The 26,698-nt window shown below is 44.6% G+C and overlaps 1 protein-coding gene across 10 annotated transcripts in view; it reads right to left on the bottom strand.

Moving 5' to 3' along the window:
• Window positions 9,525–26,698, bottom strand: part of XYLB (xylulokinase) — a 51,729-nt gene continuing 34,555 nt past the window's right edge. For 5 of the 10 annotated variants that reach the window (XM_021071668.1, XM_021071666.1, XM_021071671.1 and 2 more), the window contains 5 exons: window positions 26,572–26,668; window positions 22,800–22,858; window positions 21,346–21,433; window positions 18,450–18,544; window positions 12,941–13,361 (listed from right to left, as the gene is read on the bottom strand). In XM_021071668.1, the coding sequence (XP_020927327.1) occupies window positions 13,284–13,361; window positions 18,450–18,544; window positions 21,346–21,433; window positions 22,800–22,858; window positions 26,572–26,668 (417 nt within the window). In that variant the 3' untranslated portion in view covers window positions 12,941–13,283. Of the gene's footprint in view, window positions 13,362–18,449; window positions 18,545–21,345; window positions 21,434–22,799; window positions 22,859–26,571; window positions 26,669–26,698 lie in introns of all 10 variants that reach the window. The other 5 variants (XM_021071667.1, XM_021071669.1, XM_003358367.4 and 2 more) reach the window with 4 other exon arrangements.

Here is a 26,698-nt window from a genome sequence, read left to right as displayed (position 1 = left end):
ATCCTTAACCCACTAAGCAAGGCCAGGGATCAAACCGAAATCCTCATGTTCACTATGTCAGGTTCTTAACCCACTGAGCCACAACAGGTACTCCTCTGGGAACTTTAAATTTGTGTAACCAACTGCCTTCTTGACATCTCTATTGGGCAGCCTATAAGGTATCTCGGACTTGACCTAGTTAAAGCAGAATTCTTCATTTCCCCCATAAATCTACTCCTCCAATTGTCTGAATTAATGACATAACCAACCAATTGCTCAAATCAAAATTTTATGAGTCATTCTTGATTCTTCCCATGTTCAGTCCATCACCAAGTTTGTTTCAAAAACACATCAATCCACCATCAAGGAATTCCCTTTGTGGCTCAGCAGTTAACAAACCTGACTAGGATCCATGATGACAGGGGTTCGATCCCTGGCCTCTCTCAGTGGGTTAAGGATCTGGCATTGCTGTGAGCTGTGGTGCAGCCCTAAAATAGAGGGGGAAAAATCCACCATCCAATCACTTCTTTTCTACATATACGGTCACCACCCAACATCTCACACATGGACCAGTGCAACAGCAGTGAAGGAAAGTGATTGTGACTTGTCACCTGCTTCCATTCTTGCCTGGCTATAATATAATACATCTTCTATACAGCAACTGAAATGATTTTTTTTTTTTTGTCTTTTTAGGGCCTTACCTGCGGCATATGGAGGTTCCCAGGCTAGGGGGTCCAATCCGAGCTACAGCTGCGGCCTACACCACAGCCACAGCAACAGCAACACAGGATCCAAGCTGTTGCCACAGCTCACGGCAACACCAGGTCCTTAACCCACTGAGCAAAGCCAGGGATTGAACCTGCAACCTCATGCTTCCTAGTTGGATTCTTTTCCGCCGCACCACGACGGGATCTCTGGAAATGATCTTTTTAAAATGGAACTCACTTCACATTTGTCTCTTGCTTAAAATCCTCCCATTGCTTCCTGTTACAATGTCTAACAGAACTGGACATAATCAACTTTTCTTCTTCTTCCATCTCACCATCAGCCAGACATGTTGGTTTGCTTTCTGCTCCTGAGACACATTAAGGTTTTTTCTACCTTAGAACCCCTGCGCTCTTCCCTTGATTCTCTTGCAGAGCTAAAATCCATGTTGTTGAGCTCATAGCATTAGCCTCTCTATGCCACAATTTGTTCATGAGCCTATAGGCTGTTTAGGAAAGGTGATGATGGATATCTGAAAAGCAAGTTTGGCTTGGTTTTTCTGCCCTTTTGAACTACAAGAGTACTAAATACTGCATTTGATATCAGACATAAAATGACAGGAAGCTGAAAGGCAAAAACAAAACACACGTCCACTAGAGGAACTCCCTGGCGGCTCAGTGGGTTAAGGATCTGGTGTTATCATGGCTAAGGCTTAGACTGCTGCTGTGGTGCAGATTTAATCCCTGGCCCAGGAACTTCTGCATGCCACAGACATGGCCAACAAAAGAAAAAAACGGGGAGTTCCCTTCATGGCTCAGCAGTTAATGAACCTGACTAGGATCCATGAGCATGCAGATTCGATCCCTGGCCTCACTCATTGGGTTAAGGATCTGGCATTGCCATGAGCTGTGGAGTAGTTCGAAGACACAGCTTGGATCCTATGTCGCTGTAGCTGTGGTGTAGGCCAGCAGGCATAGCTCAGATTTGACCCCTAGTCTGGGAACTTCCATATGCCGTGGGTGTGGCCCTAAAAAGCAGCAAAAAAAAAAAAAAAAGGAAAAAAGAAAACATCAACAAAAATGTCCACTATAAAAATTATGGCAGGGAACTCTGCCATTCAGACATTCTCTGTGTTAGAACCACTCTTCCCCTAGTCACTCCCTTCCTAGGTTGGAAGGGAGCATCAATGTTGGAAACCAATGAATTGGGAAGAAACAATTGATCACTGCATCCTTCAGTATCAAGTTAACGAGAGAAGGCAGAAAAGTATAGCATTATAATACAATTAGTATCTGCATGATTATAATACATTCTATTGTGAGGGCTAAATGCATTTCATTGGTAAGCTAAACTCTTCAAGTAACCACAATTTTTGTATTAATATTTGAAGACCTCATCACTAAAATATACAGAAGTGTCCCCAGCTTCTCTCAGTTCCTGAAGACCCTGGTTAAGGATATACCATAGTGGGTAATTGTGAGAAATATGGGGCAATATACATTAGTATCTTTTAGTGGGTGACTTAGGTATAGCAGTACCACATTAAATAATTTCAGGGGGGCTCGCCGAATCCCGGGCCGAGGGAGTGAGACCTGTCGCTGTGCTCTCCCCACTCTCTGGCGCTCCCCCCCCCGCGGGGCGCTTCCCCGCCAGGGGGGTGTCCCTCGCGGGGCGCGCCGGGTTTTTCACTCTACCCAGCAAGGCTCTCCTTCAGATTTGAAGGAGAAATAAAAACCTCAGATAAGCAAAAGCTGAGAGAATTCAGCAACACTAAACCAGCCTTACAACAAATACTAAAGGAACTTCTCTAGGCGGGAAAGAAAAGATCAGCAACAGGAAACAAAAATTCCACAAATGACAAGGCTCACCAGTAAAGGTGTATATACAGTAAAGATACGAAATCATCCATGCACAATTATACCATCAAAATCAGAAATCATGAGAAGAGGTGGGTACAAATACGGGACAGTGGAGATGAACTTGCAATTAAGAGAACAACAACTTAAAACAATCTCATATACATATAGACTCTTACATCAAAACTTCAGAATAACTGCAAAACAAAAATCTACAATTGATACACAAACAAGGAATCTCTGGAGAAGAAATATATCTCACAGTAAATAAGTGCATAATCCACCATGAAGGGGGTCATTTGACATCATTCTTGGAATGCTGATGTCTTCTTAGATCTGATTCTGGTTTCCTCTCCATCAAAGAATTCATGATAATTATAATTAAATAATGCCACTGTACAATTAAATAATACAGTTCTACAATTGTATTATTAATAACCATTTCTCTCCATGGTACAATGTAAAGTCTATAATGTCTTGTTTATCACATCACCTAGAATGGTGTAATGCCTTTATTGAAGAATCCATGAGATGGAACAAATTGTGAGGACATATTTATATAGTTACACTGTTTTTTAACCAACTTATGCATTTTATATTTTACTTATTTTCAGAGGGTGTATTATTTTTGTTATGCTTACAAGTTAAGTTATTCTTTTTACTATGCTATATAAAATATTTAATGGTATATAAGCCTTTCTTCTTTATAAATTTTAGTTGCATAATATAACAATTTAATATAATGCTAATTTTTAAAGAAAAATTGAAATAGATAAAACTAAGTAGTAAAGATGAAAGCCATAAAATTGGGATAAAGTATAGAATAAATTTCCTATTTGTCTCAGCATATTTTCCATTCCACTTCTCCAGTGGGAGTCACTTAATCTGTTTCTTAAGATCCATGATATAATAATCTGTGAGAATGTAATTGTGTGTAAATGTATGTATTTTATTCTGTAAAAAAATAAAAATAAAATTTCAGAATAACAACAACAACAACAAAAAATAAATAAATAAATAATTTCAGGGGGTACCATTCACATTATATAATTTGATGGGTGCATGGTTTTTTTTGGCAATACAATTCCCCCCAAGCTTATCCTTTTATTTGCAATCTGTTTCATGTGCTGTCAACATCAGAAGTTATTTCCTAGACATAGTCCTCAAATTGTTTTCTTTTCTCCCTTGCCCCCATAGTTCTTTTCCCACCCTGTCTCAGCTTCACAGTGGCTACCTTGAGGCCAACTGAATTAATTGGCTTAGATGGAAAGGTAACTCTCTAAAACAGATTAGATGATGCTGTGCTAATGGAAGGTCCCCAAACCCCAGTGGCTTAAAACAACAAAACTTACTTTCACTCATACCTCATGTCCATTGTGGGTCACCAAGCAGCTGTACTCATTGTAATAACTTAGTGATACAGGCGAGTGGAGGCTACATTTTGATATATTCCAGAGACAGGGCAAAGACAGCATGGTAAATTACATTCAGGTTCCTAACACTTCCCCCAGATTCTGAGAAAATGATGGCTAGCTTGGTGGCTGCAGAGCTTTTGTTGTGAGCCACATGGGAAGTCCTGGCTGCAGAGCTTTTGACTCTTCCAAAATTCTCACAGCACAACTACATGGAGAAAAAAACGACGATAGAAAATCCATGTACAGAAGTTCCTATCGTGGCTCAGCGGTGAAAAACCCAACTTATATCCATGAGGATGCCAGTTCGATCCCTGGCCTTGCTCAGTGGGTTAAGGATCCGGCATTGCTGTGAGCTGTGGTGTAGGTCGCAGACTAGGCTCAGATCTGGCATTGCTGTGGCTGTGGTGTAGGCTGGCTGCTGCAGCTCCAATTTGACCCCTAGCCTGGGAACTTCCATAAGCCACAGGTGCAGCCCTAAAAATCAAAAGGAGGGAAGGAAGGGAGGGAGGAAAATCCATGTACATTTACAATAAAACTGGTGACAAGGTTTCCCCTAAAACACTAAAATACAAGCAAGTGGAGACAAACTACAAACTTCCAAGGGCAATAAAGCTTCATGGACTCGCATCTGTGCAAAGGGAAGATGAGGAACTCAATAGGGTAGAAGAAGTACCTGGAAAAACAGAGATTCAGGGAAAGCATGGCTCAATAACTTAAAAACAGTAGGTAAAACCGGGAGTGGTTTTCCCAGTCCAGTAGCAAGTGAATGCAAGGGGACTCTGATAAGAACAAGAAAGAGCTGCAGCAGTCTCCCATGGAAACTCTTAGAACTGACCATCCAAGCCTCCTTTTTAAGTCAGGTTCCTACAATAAGGAGAAATTTCTGGAAGTGGAACCAAAATTGAGCTAGATAAGATATTTTACTTCCAGCCATTATCCAGTAGCTGGAACAGTATTTGCCCTCCTGCCATAACAAGAAATCTGGACAAAATATAAGAGGCAACTATTTTGGACATTCTATTTTCTGTTTCTCTGAAAAAGAGACAAATTCCAGTCCATGGTGCAGGAAGTGCATCCCAAGCAGAGCCTGGCAACCTTGCAGAACTGGGGACAGAGAGAGCCACTGGAGGTCAGGAAGGCTGCAGCAAACTGAAGGGACTGAGTACTACAGAGGAGGGAACTTCATAAAGAAAGCTGGAGTCTGCAGGAGAGTTTCCCTGTGGCTTTTGCTGAATCCCAGGTTTCACATATACAGAATAGCTGGAGTCTGCAGGAGAGTTTCCCTGTGGCTTTTGCTGAATCCCAGGTTCACATATACAGAATGAAAATCTGTGAGGTGAGGGAAGAAAGCAAACAAGCTGAACCCCAAGACTGACACAGGATAGTATTTAGTTCTAACCAGCCAGAGTGTAAAGTCCTCACTGAATAACCAAGACACATTCAGAGGGTCACTCCATGGCAGTGAAGTTAAACGAGCCCTAGAATAAATAAACTAGCCCTGTGAACCCACATTACTGAGCCTTGAAATGATCAAGCTGATCTATAAGTAACTTAGGTACCTACCAGACAGTAGGTCAACAATTTTTAATTCATCAAACCTGGCACTCTACAATTTAAAAGCATTTACAAAACACCTAATTTCACTTTTAAATTTTATTTATTTATTTGTCTTTTGTCTTTTTAGGGCCACACCCATGGCATATAGAGGTTCCCAGGCTAGGGGTCGAATCTGAGCTACAGCTACCAGCCTACACCACAGCCACAGCAATGCCAGATCTGAGCCACATCTGCGACCTAGACCATAGCTCATGGCAATGCTAGATCCTTAACCCACTGAGCAAGGCCAGGAATCAAACCTACGTCCTCATGGATACTAGTCGGGTTAACCACTAAGCCACGACAGGAACTCCTAACACCTAAATTTAAAAATTAGCAGAGCCCTCTTGTGGTACAGTGGGTTAAAGATCCAGCATTGCCAATGCAGCAGCTCAGGTTCCATGGCCTGGGAACTTCCACATGCTGCAGGCACAGCCAAAAACAAAACAAAACAAAAAAACTTTGGAGTTCCCACAGTGGGTTAAGAATCTGGTGTTGCCAAAGCTGTGGCACAGGTTGCACCTGCAGCTCGGATTCAATTCCTGGCCCAGGAACTTCCATATGACCAGACTGTGGCCAAAACATAAAAAACAGATTAAAAATTACTAGACACAAGAAGAAGGAAAATGTGAACCATCAGGAGAAAACTCAGTCAACAGAAGTAGAAATGACAGATGTCATTTTAGTCAAGATGATGATCGATGATGTAACTATCAGTCAAGGATTTTTTCAAAGCTATCATAAATATGCTGAAAGATTGATGGGGAAGTTCTCTTGTAGCACATAAGATTAAGGATCCAGCTCAGATCTGGCATTGCTCTCCGATTTGACCCCTAGTCTGGGACAAGCAGTCTTGGCAGAATGAATGGCAGATCTTCCACATGCCCAGCAGGAAGCATGAGAACTGCGGCCTAGGTCTCAGATATGGCTTAGATCCCATGTTGCTATGGCTGTGGTGTAGGCCTGCAGCTCCAATTCAACCCCCAGCCTGGGAACTTCCATATGCCACAGGTGTGGCCCTAAAAATAAAAAAAATTTTAAAAACAAACAAACAAAAAACGCTGAGGGAGTTCCCATCATGGCACAGTGGTTAACGAATCTGACTAGGAACCATGAGGTTGTGCATTTGATCCCTGGCCTTGCTCAGTGGGTTAAGGATCTGGCATTGCCGTGAGCTGTGGTGTAGGTCACAGATGAGACTTGGATCTGGCATTGCTGTGGTTGTGGCGTAGGCCGATAGCAACAGCTCTGATTAGACCCCAAGCCTGGGAAACTCCATATGCCCTGAGTGTGGCCCTCAAAAGACAAAAAATAAATAATAAAACATAGCTGAGTTGGTGTTCCCTGGTGACCTAGTGGGTTAAGGATCTGGCATTGTCACTGCTTCGGCCTGGGTTTGATCCCTGGCTGGGAATTTCTGTGTGTCTTGTGCAGGACGAAGAAGAAAAAAAACAAAAAAAAAAAACCATGAGTTGAGTCTTTCCATCTACTAATTTGACTCATATGCTTGTCCTTCCTATATTTACTGTTTATATGATGCTACATTTACTTTTTTTTGCTTATTTCTCAACCATTTAGTCTGTCGACTTTATTTTTTTATTTATTTAGTCTTTTTGTCTTTTTAGGGCTGCACCCATGGCATACAGAGGTTCCCAGCCTAGGGGTCTAATTGGAGCTGTAGCCGCTGGCCTATACCACAGCCACAGCAACACCAGATTCTCGACCCACTGAGCGAGGCCAGGGACTGAACCCGCTACCTCATGGTTCCTAGTTGGTTTCCACTGCAACCCAATGGGAACTCCTGGTTTTTCAACTTTAAATGATATTCTGTGATTTGCACATGTTGCCTTTGCAACAGAGCTCTTTGTACTGCTCTCTTCCTCTCTCCCTTTTTTTTTAATAAATAATTTTTTAATTTTTCTTTTATAGTTGATTTACAGTGTTGTCAATTTCTATTATACAGCAAAGTGACCCAGTCATAAATATACATGTGCATGTGTATATATATATTCTTTTTCTCACATTATCCTCCATCATGTTCCATCACAAGTGACTGGATATAGTTCTCTATGCTATACAGCAGGATCTCATTGCTTATCCACTCCAAATGCAATAGATTGCATCTATTAACCTCAGACTCCCATTCTATCCCACTCCCTCCCCCTCCCCCTTGGCGCCACAAGTCTGTTCTCCAAGTCCATGAATTTCTATTCTGTGGAAAGCTTCATTTGTGCCATATATTAGATTCCAGATATAAGTGATATCATGCGGCATTTGTCTTTCTCTTTCAGACTTAATTCACTTAGTATGAGAGTCTCTAGTTCCATCTATGTGGCTGCAAATGGCATTATTTTGTTCGTTTTTATGGCTGAGTGGTATTCCATTGTGTATATATACCACATCTTCTTAATCCATTCATCTGTCAATGGACATTTAGGTTGTTTCCATGTCTTGGCTATTGTGAATAGTGCTGCAATGAACATATGGGTGCATGTGTCTTTTTCAAGGAAAGTTTTGTCTGGATATATGCCCAAGAGTGGGATTGCTGGGTCATATGGTAATTCTTTAGTTTTCTAAGGTACCTCTATACTGTTTTCCATAGTGGTTGTACCAATTTACATTCTCACCAACAGTGCAGGAGGGTACCCTTTTGTCCACACCCTCTCCAATATTTGTTATTTGTTGACTTGTTAATGACAGCCATTCTGACAGGTGTGAGGTGGTACCTCATAGTAGTTTTGATTTGCATTTCTCTAATAATCAGTGATGTTGAGCATTTTTTCATGTGCTTGTACAATCTTATAAAAGGAATATAAAAATGCAATACCTTTTATTTTATTTTTTGGTCTTTTTAGGGCTACACCTACGGCATATGGAGGTTCCCAGGCTAGGCATATGTAGGTCTAATCGGAACTACAGCTGTTGGCCTTCACCACAGCCACAGCAATGCTGGATCCAAGCCACATCTTCAACCTACACCACAGATTACAGCAACACCGGATCCATAACCCACTGAGTGAGGCCAGGACTCAAACCCAGAACCTCATGGTTCCTAGTCGAATTTGCTTCTGATGTGCCACAATGGGAACTCTGAAAAATACAATACCTCTTAAAATTGTACTCTAAGGAGTTTCCATCATGGCACAGTGGAAACAAATTCAACTAGGAACCATGAGGGTTGCAAGTTCCATCCCTGGCCTCGCTCAGTGGGTTAAGGATTAAGTGTTGCTGTGAGCTATGGTGTAGTTTGCAGACACAGCTTGGAGCTGGCATTTCTGTGGCTGTAGTGTAGGACGGCAGCTACAGCTCTGATTAGACCTCTAGCCTGGGAACCTCCATATGCCATGGGTGTGGCCCCAAAAAGACCAAAAAAAAAAAAATTGTACTCCAAAATAAACCTGACCAAGGAGATGAAAGTCATACGCTGAGAACTATAAAACATTAATCAAGGAAATTAAGAAGATGCAAAGAAATGGAAAGCTATTCCATGCTCCTGGGTTGGAAGAATTAATATCATAAAAATGGTCACACTACCCAAAGCAATCCACAGATTCAATGCAATCCCTATCAAATTACCCATGACATTTTTCACAGAACTACAACAAACAATCCAAAAATTTATATGGAACCATAAAAGACCCAGAATTGCCAAAGCAATCCTGAGGAACAAAAACCAAGCAGGAGGCATAACTCTCCCAGACTTCAGACAATATTACAAAGTGACAGTCATCAAGACAGTGTGGTACTGGTACCAAAACAGACATACAGACCAATGGAACAGAATAGAAAACCCAGAAATAAAACCAGACACCTGCAGTCAATTAATCTTCCACAAAGGATGCAAAAATATAAAATGGGAAAAAGTCTTTTCAGCAGGTGTTGCTGGGAAAACTGGACCTCTGCATGTAAATCAATGAAACTGGAACATGCCCTCATACCATACACAAAAATAAACTCAAAATGGCTTAAAGACTTAAACATAAGAACTTAAACATTTCTCAATCATCTTCTGGTTGGATGAAGCTTGTTTTAGTGGAATCCTAAGGGATTAAGTACAATATTTCCTGAGATCTTGCATAATTAAAAAAAAACTTGTTAGGAGTTCCTGTTGTGGCTCAGAGGAAACAAACCTGCCTAGTATCCATGAGGATGAAGGTTTGATCCCTGTCCTCACTCAGTGGGTTAAGGATCTGGCATTGCCATAAGCTGTGGTGTAGCTCACACACCCAGCTTGGATCTCGTGTTGCTTTGGCATAGGCCAGTGGCTGCAGCTCTGATTCGGCCCCTAGCCTGAGAACTTCCATATGCTGTATGACCAACTCTAAAAAAAAAAAAATTGTTCAACATCCTTGATACTTAAAAGGGCAGCTTAGCTGAACACGAAACAGTTGGTATTTTCTCTTTGAGTTTCTTGAAAATGTTGCTCCACTTTTTTTTTTTTTTTTGGTCTTTTTTTGGCTTTTAGGGCCATACTGGAGGCATATGGAGGTTCCCAGGCTAGGGTGCAATAAGAGCTACAGCAGCTGGCTTACGCCACAGCCACAGCCACGCCAGATCTGAGCCTCATCTGCAACCTATACCACAGCTCATGGCCACACCAGATCCTTAACCCACAGAGCAAGGCCAGAGATCAAACCCAAGTCTTCAAGGATGCTAGTCAGGTTTGTTAACCACTGGGCCATGAGGGAACCCCAAATGTTACTCCACTTCTAATTGCTTTTTGAGAAATTTGATGCCAACCTGATCTGTCCTTAGTAAGAGACTAGGTCTTGGTCTAGAGAATTTCCCCCTCACCTTCAAATTATGATAGTTTGCTAGAATATGTCTCCATCTATCATCCTGGATCAACTTTCCCTGTAACAAGGTAGGCCCTTTCAAGATACGGATACAGGTTTTTTGTTTTCTGAAATTTCTCTTGGAGTAGTTTTAAATATTAACTCTCTTCCAGTGTCTAATCTTTTGGCTGCAAGAGCTCCAATTTTACCAGTGTTAGTTTTCATTTGCCTGTCTTATTTTCTTCTTGGGCCTTTCCAGCTCTTCCAGTTTGTTGTTTTTGCCCTTCACTTTTTTTCATTCCTTTCTTCTATATGCTTTAAGGTACTTACAGTCGTTCTTATTTTCTTATTTATTATCTTCTTTTTCAGTCCCACACCTAAAATCCCAGGCTAGAGTAAAATTGGAGCTACAGCTGCCAGTCTACGCCAAAACCATAGCAACGCTGGATCTGAGCTGTAACTGCAACCTACACCACAGCTCATGGCAACGCCAGATCCCTAACCCTCTGAGCAAGGCCAGAGATCGAACCTGAGTCCTCTTGGATGCTAGTCAGATTCATTTCTGCTGAGCCTGGAGGGAAACTCCGTTTCCATTTTCATTTGAATGTGTTGTAATTTAGTCTTCATAGCTATGATGATTTTATCTTTTTAAATTCTTTCCCATGTTTGGTCAGTTCTCTTTTCACATGTGTCTGCTGCTTTTTCATTTTCATTCTAAGTTTCTGAATTTCTGACCTGTGGTATTCTTTCACACCCACTATTGGTTTTTATTTTAAAGTTCACGTTGGAGGGTTGCTATAGTTTACTCTCTTTGTTCCTTTTTATTTTGGACTATTTCATCACCTTGAAAAGCCATGATTCTTACTATGTTTTCTTCCCATATTTGTATAGATGATAAGTCCCTTTTTCTATTTATGTTGATGTCCTTTTTTTTTTCTTTCTTTTTTAGGGCTGTACTCGCGGCATATGGAGGTTCCCACTCTAGGGGTCAAATTGGAGCTGTGGATCCAAGCCATGTCTGTGACCTACACCATTGCTCACAGCAACACTAGATCCTTAACCCACTGAGCAAGGTCAGGGATCAAACCCACATCCACAAGGATACTAGTCAGATTTTCCACTGCACCACAAGAGGAACTCCAGATTTCCTTGTAATAACTGGCAACTCCGTGGGGGCAGGGGTAAAATGGGGAATGGAATGGTGGCTGTCTCTGCTTCTTGATAGAAGAGACCCCTTTGGTCGATCATGTACAATTTCTTTAATGAGTAATGTCTAGGTGGTGCTGGTGGTAGTGGGAGAGCTGTCCATTTTCTTCTGAATCTCCAACCTGCTGTTGATAGGCTGTCATCCTCAGCTCCTTGCGTTCTTTTCTCCCTTCATGCAGCAAGCTTGCAAGGAACACCATTCCCTTTCAAGATAAATTCAACTTTCTTAGAAGTGATGTCTCTGGTTCCACTCTTTTCTAAACCCCTTCTCTTGACTTCCCACCAGTCTCTGCTCTGATCCCCTGGGTCTCAAACCTATTCATAGCATTTTCCTACTCCAGGTGAGACCACAAGTAGTTTGATTTAACTGAAGTCCCAGCTGAGGTACAGGCTTGTGGCAGAAGAAAAATCTGGAGGATTTGGGGAGTTCCCGTTACAGTGCAGTGGAAATGAATCAGACTAGGAACCATGAGGTTGTGGGTTTGATCCCTGGCCTTGCTCGGTAGGTTAAGGATCCGGCATTGTCATGAGCTGTGGTGTCAGTTGTAGACATGGTTCCGATCTGATGTTGCTGTGGCTGTGGCACAGGCTGGCAGCTGTAGGCCTGATTGGACCCTAGCCTGGGAACCTCCATATCCCACAGGTGCAACCCTAAAAAAAAAAAAAAGAAAGAAAGAAAGAAAGAAAGAAAGAAAAAGAAGTCTGGAAGATTTTGCAGGAGGCATATCACAGAAGGCTTCCTATAGAGGCCTTTGGAATAATTTGATCAAGGAATAAAAGGGTCTAAAAGTAAAAAGAGGATGGATAGAAAGGAACTGTTCTAGGAGCTACCAAAGAAATAACCACAATCACTTAGTGACCGATTTGAAGTGGGTGGGTTCCTGAGTGAATGGATGGGTGGATGGTGGTACTAATTCACTGAAACAGGAACTCTGGAGGAGGAGGTTTGGAGAAGAGCAAGGGAAGATAAGCAGAGTATGCAGTACCCCTACGAGGACGCTGGCAGACTCCAAGAAGAGTTCTGGTTGGAAACACAGAGCCCAGCGTTAGTAGTAAATAAGAGGCAGTTGAAGCCCAAGAATAGATGAAATTGTCCAACAAGAGAGGAGAGCATCAGAGGGAGAGAGGAATGAGAACAGAGATTTGGGGCCCAGCAATAATTAAGGAGTAGACGCAGCAGAAGTATCAGTAAATAAGAAAGAACTAATGATAGATCAGGAAAGCAGGAGGACAGTTGGAGATGCCACCTATCAGAAAGAAGACAAGGATAAGAATAATTAGTGCAACAGAGTAAGACATAAGTATGTTGAATGTATCATACTGATACTAAAAATCAAGTTGCTGTTAGAGGATGCTGAGGAATTGACTCATTATCCTAAAAAATGGTGAATAAAGAGGAAAGAATCTATTCATTTTGCTTTGTCTCCCTCATTCTGCTGATTTAGGTCCTGAACGGGAACAAGTCACAGTTTTATTAGACATATCACAAGCTCAGTGTTATCTTGCCTCCTGGGATAAAAGACAGAAAAAGGAGATGCTTTCCTGCCCCAGGCACAAGGGCACAGGAACACAAGCCACCCATCTATGTTGAGGAATGGTGTGCTAAGGTGGGCTTGAAGTTGGTCCTAGGTAAGGCTGGAGCACTGCAAGGAGTCAGGTGGGCAGGCAGAGCTGCTTGCAACAGGGAAGAGGATCCCTGCTTTCCTGAGCCATGTCTCCAAGCAGAATCAATGAACCTGGGCCTGCAGCATTCATTCAGAAGGCCTCCGGGTCTGGGTCAGGACTCTCTGCTCAAGCACAGCATACCGCTGGAGGAGGGCCTCGTAGACCTGGAGAGGTAGAAAGAGCAGTTTAGCATGGGGAAGGGAAGGTGCCTCTTCTATCTCTTTGAGGTTGCAATTTAATTTTTTTTTTTTTTTTGTCTTTTTGCCTTTTCTAGGGCCGCTTCCGCGGCATATGGAGGTTCCCAGGCTAGGGGTCCAGTTGGAGCTGTAGCCACCAGCCTATGCCAGAGCCACAGCAACTCGGGATCCGAGTTGAGTGTGCAAACTATGCCACAGCTCACGGCAACACGGGATCCTTAACCCCCTGAGGAGGCCAGAGATGGAACCGGCAACCTCATGGTTCCTAGTCGGATTCGTTTCTGCTGTACCACAACGGGAACTCCCAAGATTTTTTAAAAAAATGCAAACTATGACAAGAAATTGTCAATTTTTGCTTTCAAATCTGCAAAAAATTCTAAAAATTTTGATGAAGGTACCTGGAAATGGCTGTCTCATTGCATACTTGGTAGAAGTTGATGGGAAATCAACTCAACTTTACATCTGTATTAAGGGGCTTGAAAATGCCCATAGCCTCTGACCAGGTAATGCCACTTCTGCAAAGCTCTCCTAAGGACAGAATCCTAAGTGTAGGGTGCTAGGCCCACCGAGGGTCTTCCTAGACACCACCAAACAATTAGACTCCTAAGACCATACCTTAGCCCTCAAAGGGCTACACTGGAGAAACATGAACAGTTTGCACGGGTGTCCTGGAAAGGGTCTTTTGCCTCCCTGGCTTCTCCTCTCCCTGCTTTCCACACCTCAGGTTAGAGCTCAGGTGCAAGGAGACGAAATCCACATCTTATAGGGGCAAAACCACTCTGACCAGTAAGGGAAAACTTCCACCCCACAGAAGTATCTCTTGTAACAATTCCAAAGGCAAGAGACATGCCCACAAGAAGTCACTGTGCTTAGGGAGCCCTAAGTAGGACTTCCCATCAGGTATTTATGGTTCTTCCCCCCCCCCGCCGGAAGATGCAGTTTCCCAATGCATGGCCATTTTTACATAAGCCATGTTGCCTAGTAACACTGTTGACACTCCAGTTTTATTAAGTCTCAAAGGAAGCAGAGCAAGAACATTAACAAAACGTCAAATTTTCAGGTAGACTCGGGAAAGGTTTGGTTAACCCTTTAGCCACATAAGTTTCATTATAAAAACTGGAAAAACTAGAAGCAACTGCTCTCAGACATGGAAAATGCTCAAGAAAATATGGCTCATTAGCCAGATTGCTTATTATATAGTTACTAAAAATAACACGTTATACACTTTTAAGAATAAAATACATATGTTGTAATGTAGAATTTTCAAAGAAGAGGGCTACAAAATGATATACTCAGTGTGCTGTGTAGTAAAACCCAAACCAAAAAAACCAGTAAGGGAAAAAGGAACAGAAAGGGATTTCCCTGATGGTCCACGGGGTTAAGGATCCAATACTGGAGTTCCCGTCGTGGCGCAGTGGTTAATGAATCCGACTAGGAACCATGAGGTTGCGGGTTCGGTTCCTGCCCTTGCTCAGTGGGTTGACGATCCGGCGTTGCCGTGAGCTGTGGTGTAGGTTGCAGACGCGGCTTGGATCGAGTGTTGCTGTGGCTCTGGCGTAGGCCGGTGACTACAGCTCCGATTCAACCCCTAGCCTGGGAACCTCCATATGCCGTGGGAGCAGCCCAAGAAATGGCAAAAAGACCAAAAAAAAAAAAAAAAAAAAAAAAAAGGATCCAATACTGCCACTGCTGCAGCTTTGGTTCAGTCCCTGGCCCAGGAACTTCTGAATGCTGTGGGGAGCTCTGATTTCCTCTCCAAGGAGGAAACTGTAACATTCAGCTGAGCCTAAGAAAAAACACTGTTACTGTTTTGAGTACACAGAGGTACCACAGAAATAAAACAGAGGATGTTTCCCCCCTCTAAAGGTGTTTACAATTCAGTACTCAAATAGGTCACTTATGCCAACAATCATAGACTGTCACTGCTTGCAACTTGGGGTTGAAAAGGATCCCAAGGTTACATTTGTTTTTTAAGTTTAATTGGAGTATAGTTGATTTACAGTATCATGTTAGTTTCTTAGTTTCAGGTGTAAGCACGACAGTTCGGTTTTTTATATATATATATAAACTGACATATACATACATATATATGCATATATACATATGTATATATATATATATATATATTCATTCATATTATTTTCCAGGTTCTTTTCCCTTGTAGGTTATTACAAAATATATAGTTCCCTGTGCTATATAGTAGGTCCTTGTCCGTTATTTATTTTTTATAGATAATTTTTATAACCTCTTAATTTTAATTTTTTTTTTTTTTTTTTTGCTTTTTAGGGCCATGCCTGCAGCATATGGAAGTTCCCAGGCTAGGGGTCAAATCAGAGCCGCAGCTGCTGACCTACACCACAGCCACAATGCAGGATTTGAGCCGAATCTGCAACCTATACCACAGCACTTCTGGGAGCTGCATCTGTGAACACCAGATCCTTAACCCACTGGCAAGGCCAGGGATCATACCTGCTTCTTCATGGATACTAGCAGGATTCATTTCCACTGCACCACAATGGGAACTCATGGTTATTTATTTTATAGACAGTAGTTACACTTGGACTTGGGTAGAGTCCCATGCACTATTAGTGACTGTGGTCATGGGCAAGCCAGGGAGAGTGGCAGTACCCAGCCTGAGTATTTGCCACCTGTGATGCGGCAGGTGCAGCTGTTTGCTGCCCTAAAGCTTTGTTTCTAAACTACCTTCTTCTTGCTGGCCCCTCCTAGAGAGGATGAAAGACCCAGACACTACCCCAGCCTTTATTACAGCCAAGGTTCACCTTTCAACCAAGTGGTATTTGGCTGGGGGAGTTGAGGGCAACAGACCAATATGTTTCTCTATGATAAGTAAGAGTGTGTGAGGAGACTCTGTGCCCAAGGCCACTCTCTGATTACTGCCTATGAATACTGTTGTGGGGGGACATGACATTAGAAGCAGCTCCAAACATTCTCTGGTCATCTGGAGCACATCCAGAGTGACATTATCCAATATGGTAGCCACAGACATATGTGGCTTTCTTTGAGCACTTGCAATGTGACTGGTGCGATAAGTATAAAATGCACACTTGATTTCAAAGCTTCATCCAAAAAAAGTAAAAGCATCACCCTAGCAATTTTTCTTATCGGTTCCATGCTGAAATGACAATTTTTTGGACATGTTGGATTAAATAATAATATATAAATTACTAGTCCTTCATTTACTTTTTTTTTTTTAATGAGACCACTAAAAAATTTAAATGACATATGTGGCTCTCATGATGTTCCTAAGGAAGAAACAGAGGTTTGGAGATGAGGAGTGCTGCTCAAGATTACATGAAGGTCATATGGTGACGGAGAGGCACAACCAGAATCAGAACTCAAAGGCCCTTTATCTCAATGAAGGATTTTCCTACTGCATTGAGCTGCCTCAAACAGAAGGACACACAACAGAAAATAATAGTAGCCTGGGCATGTGAGTGGGTTATCTAGTCACCTACGTTCAAGACAGGCTGCAGGACAATTCTCCAGGCTGCTTCCATAGTCTCGTGACAGCTTTTGTTCCAGACTATCTTTTCAAGGGTGTTTGTATAGCAAACAGCCTTGGAAGTTAGAGAGAAAATGTGTTTCTTGACCAGGATAATAAAGATAATGTCTCCTTTGGGGGCAAAGGTCAGACAGGTTTGCTTGCAGCTCCTTTATAATGCTGGGGTTTCCTAAGCACAGGGTTCTTCAGTTGCGACGCAGACACAATGTGTGTACAGCACCCACTGGATTCATGCTGCACCAGCCAATGGCACTTCAGGGCCAAGGAAAACTGAGGCAAGCCTGAAGCTTATGCTGCCTGTTGTACCGTGAGTAATAACGCCTGTATAATAAATAATAATAAGTAATAAAGTCTGTGTTGCCCTTGCTCCTAGGCTGCAAGAACCTTCTGCCAATTGGAGCAGTGGTGCAGTGGATGCTACAGCATGCCACCCAGACTGTCCTGCAGGAATGGAGAACTTATCCTCCCAGGCTTCAGCTGACAGCCCCCTTTGGGTATTGCTCTGGTTATAGAGAGCTGCCTTATTCTATCCTGGGGTGGCCTGCACACAATGCCTGAATGACATGGGGTATAAAGAGTCATCCCAGCTTCAGAACCTCCTGTGGGACTGCTGAGGGCTCCACTGAGATCTTCCTTTTCCCTTCTACAGATGCAGCTCCCAAAAGCACCCCGTAGAAAATCTCCTGCATCTTCATTGACATCTCAGAGTTTGCATTCTGGAGAACCCAACCTGTAACAAGTGGGGTCTGCCTTCATAGAGATTTCCTGGCCTGAATGACCACATAGCTGTCTTGGATCCAGACTTCAGATTTGAATGGTAGAAACCCAGCATGTCTTCTACTTAAGTGACAGAGCCTTTCAGTGTCTTCTGAACCCAGTAAACTAGAAGGGCAGACCCTGAGGAGCCATCTGACCCCTGGGGCTATAAGATCATCAGGGTCTCTGAATCTTGACAACCTGGCTTCTTTCACTCTGTTTCCTTCACAATTTAAAAAAAAAAAAAAAAAAGGGTGATTCTGTTGTTGCTCAGTGGTAACAAACCTGACTAGAATCCATGAGGATGCGGGTTTGATCCCTGGCCCCACTCAGTGGGTTAAGGATCTGGTGTTGCTGTGGCTGTGGTGTAGGCTGACAGACCTCTTATTGGACCCTAGCCTGGGAACTTTCATATGCCAAGGGTGCATCCTAAAAAGACCAAAGGAGTTCCCGCTGTGGCACAGCAAGTTGAAGATCTGGCACTGTCTCTATGGCAGCTTGGGTTTGATTCCCAGCCTGGTACAGTGAGTTAAGTGTTTGGCATTGCTGCAGCCTGTGGTGTAGGCTGCAGCTGTGGCTCGGACTCAATCCCTGGCCCAGGAACATCCATAAGCTGTGGGTGTGGCCAAAAAAGGGGAAAAAAATGTAGGATTATACTTTTAATTGAACACATCAACTGTAATATAGATGACAAGAAAAACTTACCTTTTGGAAAAAAGAACCTAGTTGGGTTTTCATAACACAAATGCCACAAATAAATTCTGATGGTCTCTTACCTGAAAAGCTCCCGGGGTTGGGGTAGCAGCTAATCTGGGATTTGGGGCTAGCTTCACAACCTCTGAGAAGGGCATGTTGGTTCCAGCTGCAAGGCCTGGAAGGGAAAGCTCATTTCACATCAATGCATGATGCAAGGGAAGGTGTTACCCGCAAATAGCATTTTATCTCTGGAGTGATAAGGTGTTCTAAAACCAGATTATGGTGACAGCTGTATAATTCAGGAAATTTACTGAAAATCACACTTAGATTGCACACTTCAGTCTGGGTGATTTTTATGTCATATAAATTTATTTTTTTTTTTTTCATTTTTTTGCTTCTTAGGGACCCACCTGAGGCATATGGAGATTCCCAGGCTAGAGGTTGAATCAGAGCCTTTGCTGCTGGCCTCAGCCACAGCAACCCAGGATCCAAGCTGCGTCTTCGACCTACACCACAGCTCATGGCAACACTGGACCCTTAACCCACTGAGCAAGGCCAGGGATTGAACCTGCAACCTCATGGTTCCTAGTCAGATTCGTTTCTGCTACGCCACAATGGGAACTCCCACTATAACCATTTTTTAAAAAAGAAAGAGAAAAGTTTCAAGTGCAGGCCTCTTCTCTGCAGGGCCTAATTTGCCTAAAGTGCATGTCAGGAGGCAGCTCCCTTCCTCACCCCCGTCCCCACCCCACCACCTATGACACAGGGGAGGGTCCACCAGCCTCTCTTCCCTCACGTGGCTCCACCCCCCTCACTGCTCCCTGAGCTCCAGCCACCCCAGCTCTTTCACCTCCTTCTGCCGCAGAGCCTTTTCACTGTGTGGAATGTTCCTCTCTTCCCTCTTCTTGGAGAAGTTGCCACTAAGAATATCCTTTCCACCCTTCCACCCCCTCAGCACCATCCGCTTCCCTTAGGGCACACGTCTCACCATTTCTGCCACAGACTTGGTTTAGGTCCCTCCCTTATGGAGCTGGAAGCTCTGAGAGGCCATGATTGGGTCTCCATTGGAGCCCTGGTGCCAAGCACACCACCCACATCCAGGAGGCACTCAATAAATACTCAGCAAGCAAAGGAGGGCAGGGAGGGAAAAGAGGGAAGGCTGCCACAGATGGGCAAGAAATAGTAAGGAATTTCCAGGCAATTTAGGGACTGAAAAGAAGCCTGAGACCACCAAGAGGGGAGGAGAGCCCACTGAAGATGTGAGGCCTGGCTTTCTCTCTGAATGCTGGAGTAGCCTGCCCGGGGCTGTATGGATGAGGGGGCAGTGGGTGGTGGGGTGGCCAGCAGAGACTACTCGAAAGACTGGTCCCCCTCCATCACTCACGGACTGGCTTTGTGTGACTGGCTTTCACCCTTGGACCCAAGCGGAGAATGGATGTCCGTGTAAAGGGGGAACTGGTGTGCTAGGACTTAGCTCAGGCTTTGGTTTTGGAAGGCAGAGCAGGGCAGTACCCCAGGTAACGTTGGTAACTAAATAGGCACAGAAAAGGAAAAACAAGGAAAAAAGACCGTGCAGCAAGCAGTGGTTTCTTTCCTGCTTTGGCAGAAGGAGGAGTAGAGCGTGGACCCCAGACTTCTCATGGGCAACACTGAAGGCTGGAAGCTTACGGAACAGTGTTTTCAAAGTTCTGAGGAAAATATTTTAAACTTGGAATCCTCTGTCCAGCAGGGTAGCATTCTTTGGGAGGGTGGAACAAAACCCTTGCTGGACATGCAAGCCCTCAGAAAGTTGTATTCAGGCTGTATACTCCAACAAAACTAGGATAGAAAGGAAGAAGGAAAGTGCAACTGCAGGGAGTTAAAGAAAAGAAAGACTAACCCATGTGCAAGTGCAAATAAGAGCCAGCATAGTGTAACACTTGATTAAAAATACAAGTCTAGAAATAAATTGCCCCATGATCTTGATACAGGAAGTGGCACAAGGTGGGGTAAGATGGATAGAGAGGGAATGAAAGAGTAAGAAGTTGATTATTGAGAGAAGGCTACGTGGAATTCCCATGGTGGCTCAGTGGTAATGAACCCAACTAGGATCCATGAGGATGCAGGTTTGATCCCTGGCTTCGCTCAGTGGGTTAAGGATCTGGCATTGCCTTGCTCAGTGGGTTAAGGATCTGGCATTGCCATGAGCTGTGGTGTGGGTCACGGATTGGGGTTGGATCCGACATTGCTGTGGCTGTGCTGTAGGCTGGCAGCTGCAGCTCTGATTCGACCCCTAGCCTGGGAATTTTCATATGCCATGTGTGCGGCCCTAAAAGGCAAAAAAAAAAAAAAAGGATAAATGCGTGAAGAATGGAACTGCTATAGGGAAAGGACAAAGTCCTTGAGGTACATGGGTGCCTAGGGGAGGAGCCTGGGTAGGCAGAACACAGGACAAATTGACCACAGGGGTGGAAGAACGCCTTGTGGGCATGTGCTGCTCTTGCCATAACTTACTTAGATGAGAGAGATTCCTTCATTATCAGGCCTTTCAGCCAGGCCTCCATCAGAGCCATGCCCCACCCCCAAGGAGCTGTCCAGGGTCCTGGACCGTTTGGTTCTGAAACCTTCACCTTCCGTCTCAACTTCCTGCTCTTGCTGAAAATACGGCCCTGGATTTTATCAACTTCTCTTGCCTACCAGCTGTCTAAACCCATGCCTGCATGCCTTCAAGTATGCCCTAAATCTTCAACCAACGTCCCTGTGCTGAGCCTGACTCTCAACAACAGGCCTCGTTTCGTTAGGACCCTGCCTCTCCCAGTTAGAGAACAAAGGAATAGAGGGTTTGGGTTGGCTCTTCCCTGCTGGGAAGGCAGAAAAAATGAAGCTAAAGGCTCCAAAGACTGGGAACATCCCAATCTCCCCCTTCCATAGACCTCAGCCCAGCCAGCCAGTGCCCTAACCACTTCCACAGGCATCTGCCCCCATCCATCAACCTACCATGGAAAGCTCGGTAAGCAGAGCCCACACAGGCTGAGTTGGCAGTGTCTATGACATACACTGGGGCACCAAACACATCTGCAAGCACCTGGAAAGGACACAGATTCTTACTGCAGTGAAATCATTCCTCGGAGGGAACACAGACACTGATATGCATTTTCCAGGTTTTCATTTCTCTTACGTCTTCTGATACCTTCCATCCCACCTCTACTGCTTTAAAGGAGGTACACTAGGCCATTCCGCCCTGGTGTCAGGACAACTTGGGAGAAGTCTCTAGTGGAGGGCCACAGGTCTCTGGGTTGTCCCTGCAGTATTTAACCATTTTTCAAACATGAGGAGGAAGATTTAGAAAGTACACTGAGCAAACCATCAAGGTGGAGACAGTCAGGTATGACTAATATTAACAAATCCAAACAAACCCAAACTGACAAGGGCATGTTTTATAGGGATCAAGTTTCCTATGTAGGTCCCAAAAACAAACTGCATAAATTTAGAATAGAGGACTTGTGCTAAGAGGAGCTTCCGTAGACAAGACCTGGGTTGGGGGGTCTTTGCGGACCTGAAACACTGCTGATGCCTGGATCCCCTTACTGGACTAGCGTGCACCCTCATCTGGATGCTGAGTACTGACTGCTAATGGCTCACAGCTGTCCCTCCTCCTCAAAAGAACTGCTCTTGGCTGCCTCTCATAGAGCTCTCCCTGGGGTAGCCAGATGGCCTCCTTAGCCAAGGTGGAACCCTGTCTGTGGCACAGTTCACATACCATATCTCCCCAGGGGATGGAGCTGAAGCTGACTCCAGCCAAAAGCACATCCCTGCTTAACCATCTTTCCTCCTCTACCTGCACCCCTCACTCCATTTCTCCTGGGAGCACTCTCTCTGCTTCTAGAGAATCTTACCTCAAAGAATATTACACGTCAGGCTACAACCAAAAATGCTCAGTGTCCCAATAAGACACTGACAACCCCACGATGTGACAGCCTGATTGTCAGGTATCTGCAGGGTGATTCCACTTTTGGTCATATATTTCCAGCACAATGAAGGACTAGAAAGACAGTGACAAAGTCTGGCAACTGGATTACAAGGGGAATGGTTGGGAAAATCAGAGATGTTTAAACTGGACGGGAGAAACCTTGAAGAAGACAAGAACACTGGCATTAGAGGTCAGAAGGTTTGCCATGAAGGATGGGCACCTTCTGGGTGACTCCAAAGGCCAGTGCTGGTATCAGAGAGTGGAGCTGTACAGGGCAGTGGATTTCACCTCAGTGTAAGATAGAACCTGCTTGCCATGTGAGCTGTCAAGCCATAAAGCTAGCTTCCCAGGACAGAATGAGCTATAAGCTCCCCATCTCTGTAGGAGTGGGAATACAGGCGGCCCTTACTGCTCAGTGTCTGGCTCTTAAAAGTTTCAGATTAGAAAAGGCCCTCATGCAAAGCCTGCTACCAGAACTCACCTGTAAGATGTCTTTGTTATGAGATGCCCCTCCAGTGGCCAAAATCTTTGTCTTAGGCACTGCAAGGATAAAGGAAGGAAAAAAAAAAAAAAAGGCTGTGACAATTCCCCCAAGGCAGAATAGGCTGTTTTCCAGAGTTCTGCAGCCAGCGAGGACGAGTGTCTGGCCAACACCTCTTGCTTGTCACACAGGACCAGGTGGAGGGCGGGGATCCAAACCCAGCTGTGTCCATGCAGGCTGCTCACACGTAATTTGCTTGTGGGGTTGCTGCCTCACCCATCTCTTGCGGAGGCAACTGAGGAGGGTACACAGGACAGTTCTAAGGTTCTAGCAAAGTTCTATTGCTTAACCAGAACGCTCAGTGAACAAGTCTTTCATTTATTTAATGTTTTATCATTTATGAAGCATATATTCTATTGGATGCAAGAAATCTTTTACAATAAAACATAAACCACAATCTAGTAAAAGACATATAGTTCCACTTTGGGTTAAAATGGAGATAGATGGTCAAGAAAGAACAATGAGAGATAGCTGAAGACACAAACAAAAAGATATTTTTATTTAATTTGTAAATGCAAAGAAATGTAAATAAATTGCATTCTAGAATGAGCCCTTAAGTTCTCACGGATAAGAGTTGGATTCTTTACCGCTGAGCCACAAGACCTGCGACACTGTTGTTAATAATAAAGTGCTTGGAAGATGGCGGAATAGAAAGAGCTCAACCTCTCTCCTAAAAACAACAAAATTCACAACTAAAGGCTGAGCAATCTCCACCTTCCAATCTTCAAATGGACTGGAAACCTTAAAAAAAGATATCCTACTCCAGAAGAAAAAGAGGAGGTCACATCAAGAGGTCAGCCTGAAAGGCAAGAGTTGGTCTGTGCTTAGGAATCCCACCAAGCAATCCTCAGGAAGGGAGATGCAGGCCCAGCGTGCCCAAGGGCACACAGCCAGGATGTGGAGCCTGAGCCCCAGAGGGGAGAGCGGATGGAGCAACGGGGAAGCAGGGGCAGCAGAACCACTTCAATCGTGTTTCACTGCTGATCTCTGTGCAGGCACTTTTGCGTCTCTTTACTTTTTTCTGTCTCCTTCTCTCAAGCCCAAACAGTGAAATGAAAATAAGTTCAGTATCCATAAAAAAAATAAATAGATAAAAATAATAAAATGCTTGGACAGGATGGGCACACAGTAGGCACTCAATAAATGTTAGCTATTACTATCATTAATCTTACTTCAAATGTCTTTTTATTCTTCCTAGATGTTATTAAAATAAGATTTTGGGGGGCAGGGGCTGCACCTGTAGCATGTGGAAGTTTCTGGGCCAGGGACTGAACCCATACCACAGTAGTGACCCAGGAAGCTGCAGTGACAATGCTGGATCCTTAACCTGCTGCATCACCAGGGAACTCCAAAAATGAGACTATGACTGTTCTAGAATGAAATGCAAGGAAGTCAGTCCACACAGCAGCCAGGAGAATGATGCCTCCCATTTGTGCAGACCTTTTGGGGTTCAAATGCGTTCATTCACATGATCTTGTTTGAGAGAAACTCAGCAGAGCTGGCAGGACAGGTTTGATTCTTTTCTTAAACTGCTAAGAGGATAAGTATCTTTATGCTGTTTTGTGTAAGAATCGCTTTAGAGGCTGAGAATGAAGACAGGGTTACACTAGCTGCCCCCACCCCAGTCCAGGAATTCCTCTCCCCCCCATACTGGGCTGGTGAGGACAGCCCCCTGAAGTGGCCCCTCCTGATGACAATGACCTGAGAACCTTCCTGCCAGGCACTCACACCCTCCTCAGCAGCATACCTGCCCTGCTCACCCAGGCTTACCTCTCAGGGAGCTTGGAAGCTCTTGGGGAATTTCTTTTTACACTTTGGGTGGCGGGATGGAGAGGAGTGGGACTGTTTATAGTTCATTCTACTTTTAAAAATTTGCTGGAGCTCCCATAATTGCTCAGTGGTTAATGAACCCAACTAGTATCCATGAGGATGTGGGTTCAATCCCTGGCTTCGCTCAGTGGGTTAAGGATCTGATGTTGCCATGAGCTGTGGTGTAGGTCACAGACGCGGCTCAGATCCTGTGTTGCTGTGGCTCTGGCATAGGCCAGCAGCTACAGCTCCAATTTGCCCCCTAGCCTGGGAACCTCCATATGCCACGGGTATGGCCCTTAAAAAAAAAGAAGACCAAAAAAAAAAAAATTGCTGAACTGTAACAAACACCTTGAAAAATGTACATATGTACCACAAGCTGATAGCTCAATACATTTTACAACTCAACACAGCTGTGTAACCCTCACCAGCACCCCAGAGACCCTCCAGGCCCCCGAAAGGGAACTGCCAACTATCCTGACTGCCAACAACAGCAGAGAACTTTGCTTTTGAATTTGAGGCACATGGAATCTGCCACCCATACTTTCAGATTTGCCTTCCTTTGCTTAGTGTTTCTGTGAGATTCACTCCGTTTGCTTCTTGTGGTTGAGGCTCATTCATCTTCACTTCTGTGTAGAATCATGTGGCCTGAACATCCCACAACAAATTTATCTTGCCATCAACGGGCACTGGGCTGTTTCTAGCGTGTGGCCAGTGTGGGTGTCCTCCTGCATGTCTTTAGTGAACACGTGTACACGTCTCTGTCATGCATCCACCCAGAGATGAAGTTGCTGGGTGGGTGTGTGTGCAACTTTAGCAGATGCTGTCTAACAGGTTTTCAAAAAGGCTTGCCTAGTGCTTCCCCCCCTCCTCCCCTTTTTTGGCTGCCCTGTGGCATATCAAGTTCCTAGGCCAGGGATCAGATCCAAACAAACCGCAGTTGTGACCTACGCCACAGCTGCAGCCATGCTGGATCCTTTAACCCACTGCGCTGGGCCAAGGATTGAACCTGCATCCTGGTGCCGCAGAGGTGCCACCAATCCTGCTGCGCCACAGTGGGAACTCCACCAGTGCTTATTTTTAAAGTATCCTTTTACTTGGTTGGTTCAAGTATAAAATCTGGATTGTCCATAAGTATCAATGAGGAGGCCCTCAAGAAAGAAGGATTCGAGGAAGGATTTCTAGCTTTTCTTGACTGCAGCTGTTGCCCAATCTTAGAACCCCAGATTCTGCGGTCGCCCAGTCCAGCCTCCTTCAGTCCCTCCCAACCATTCCAGCAACCATCAGTAAGGGGAACTCGCGACCTCCTAAAGCTGCCCATTCCATAGCTCAGATTCTCAGGCGTCCTTTTCTCCCCCAAGGGCCTTCCCCGGCCCTGGTTCTGCCCCCTCTATTCCAGGCCTCTCAGGTTTGACAGTGGTTCTACACCCCTCTCTTCTTTGTTGGGGCTGAAATGCCCAGAGCTGTGTCCCAATGGCAGATAGCACCTGCCAGGCTAGAAGGTGAAGGCCCATGATGGCCCCAGCCCAGACCCTTCGCACCCACATTGCCCGTGGCCTCAGGATCCAGAGCTTAGGACATTTCGTCTGCAGGTTGGAGCTGAGGGTTACAGAAAGCTCTCCCAAGTCCTAGAATTCCTGGCCAGGAGTCAAGGCTACTTGGGAGGAGCAGAGAAGAGGACAACCTGCCTCGGAGGCTACACTCGCCCACAGTGCCCGTCAGCTCACTTTCTTACCCCACCACTGGCGGCCCAGCTCCACCTCCTCCCTCCTACACAAACAAGGCCCCTGTAGTGGAACCTTAAGAGACAGGACTGAAGGCCAAGATGGGTCTCAAGCACCTCAGGGCGTGAGCAGGATTCTTGGCCCCACCCCGGAACACAACCCACCACCAGTTCACTTACTGACTCGATAGCCCAGGCCCTCAGCATGAATCTTCTTGGCCATGAATTGTCCTTCAATCAGTGCTCGAATCTCCACATCCCAGGGGAATGCTGAGACCTGTCTCCAGGAGAAAGGGCACAGAGTGAA

Source organism: Sus scrofa, chromosome 13 (assembly GCF_000003025.6).
Source record: "Sus scrofa isolate TJ Tabasco breed Duroc chromosome 13, Sscrofa11.1, whole genome shotgun sequence".
In the NCBI taxonomy this organism is placed as follows: Eukaryota; Metazoa; Chordata; class Mammalia; order Artiodactyla; family Suidae; genus Sus; species Sus scrofa.
The sequence above is the reverse complement of the archived record's forward strand: the minus strand, read 5'-3'. Positions and strand labels throughout refer to the sequence as shown.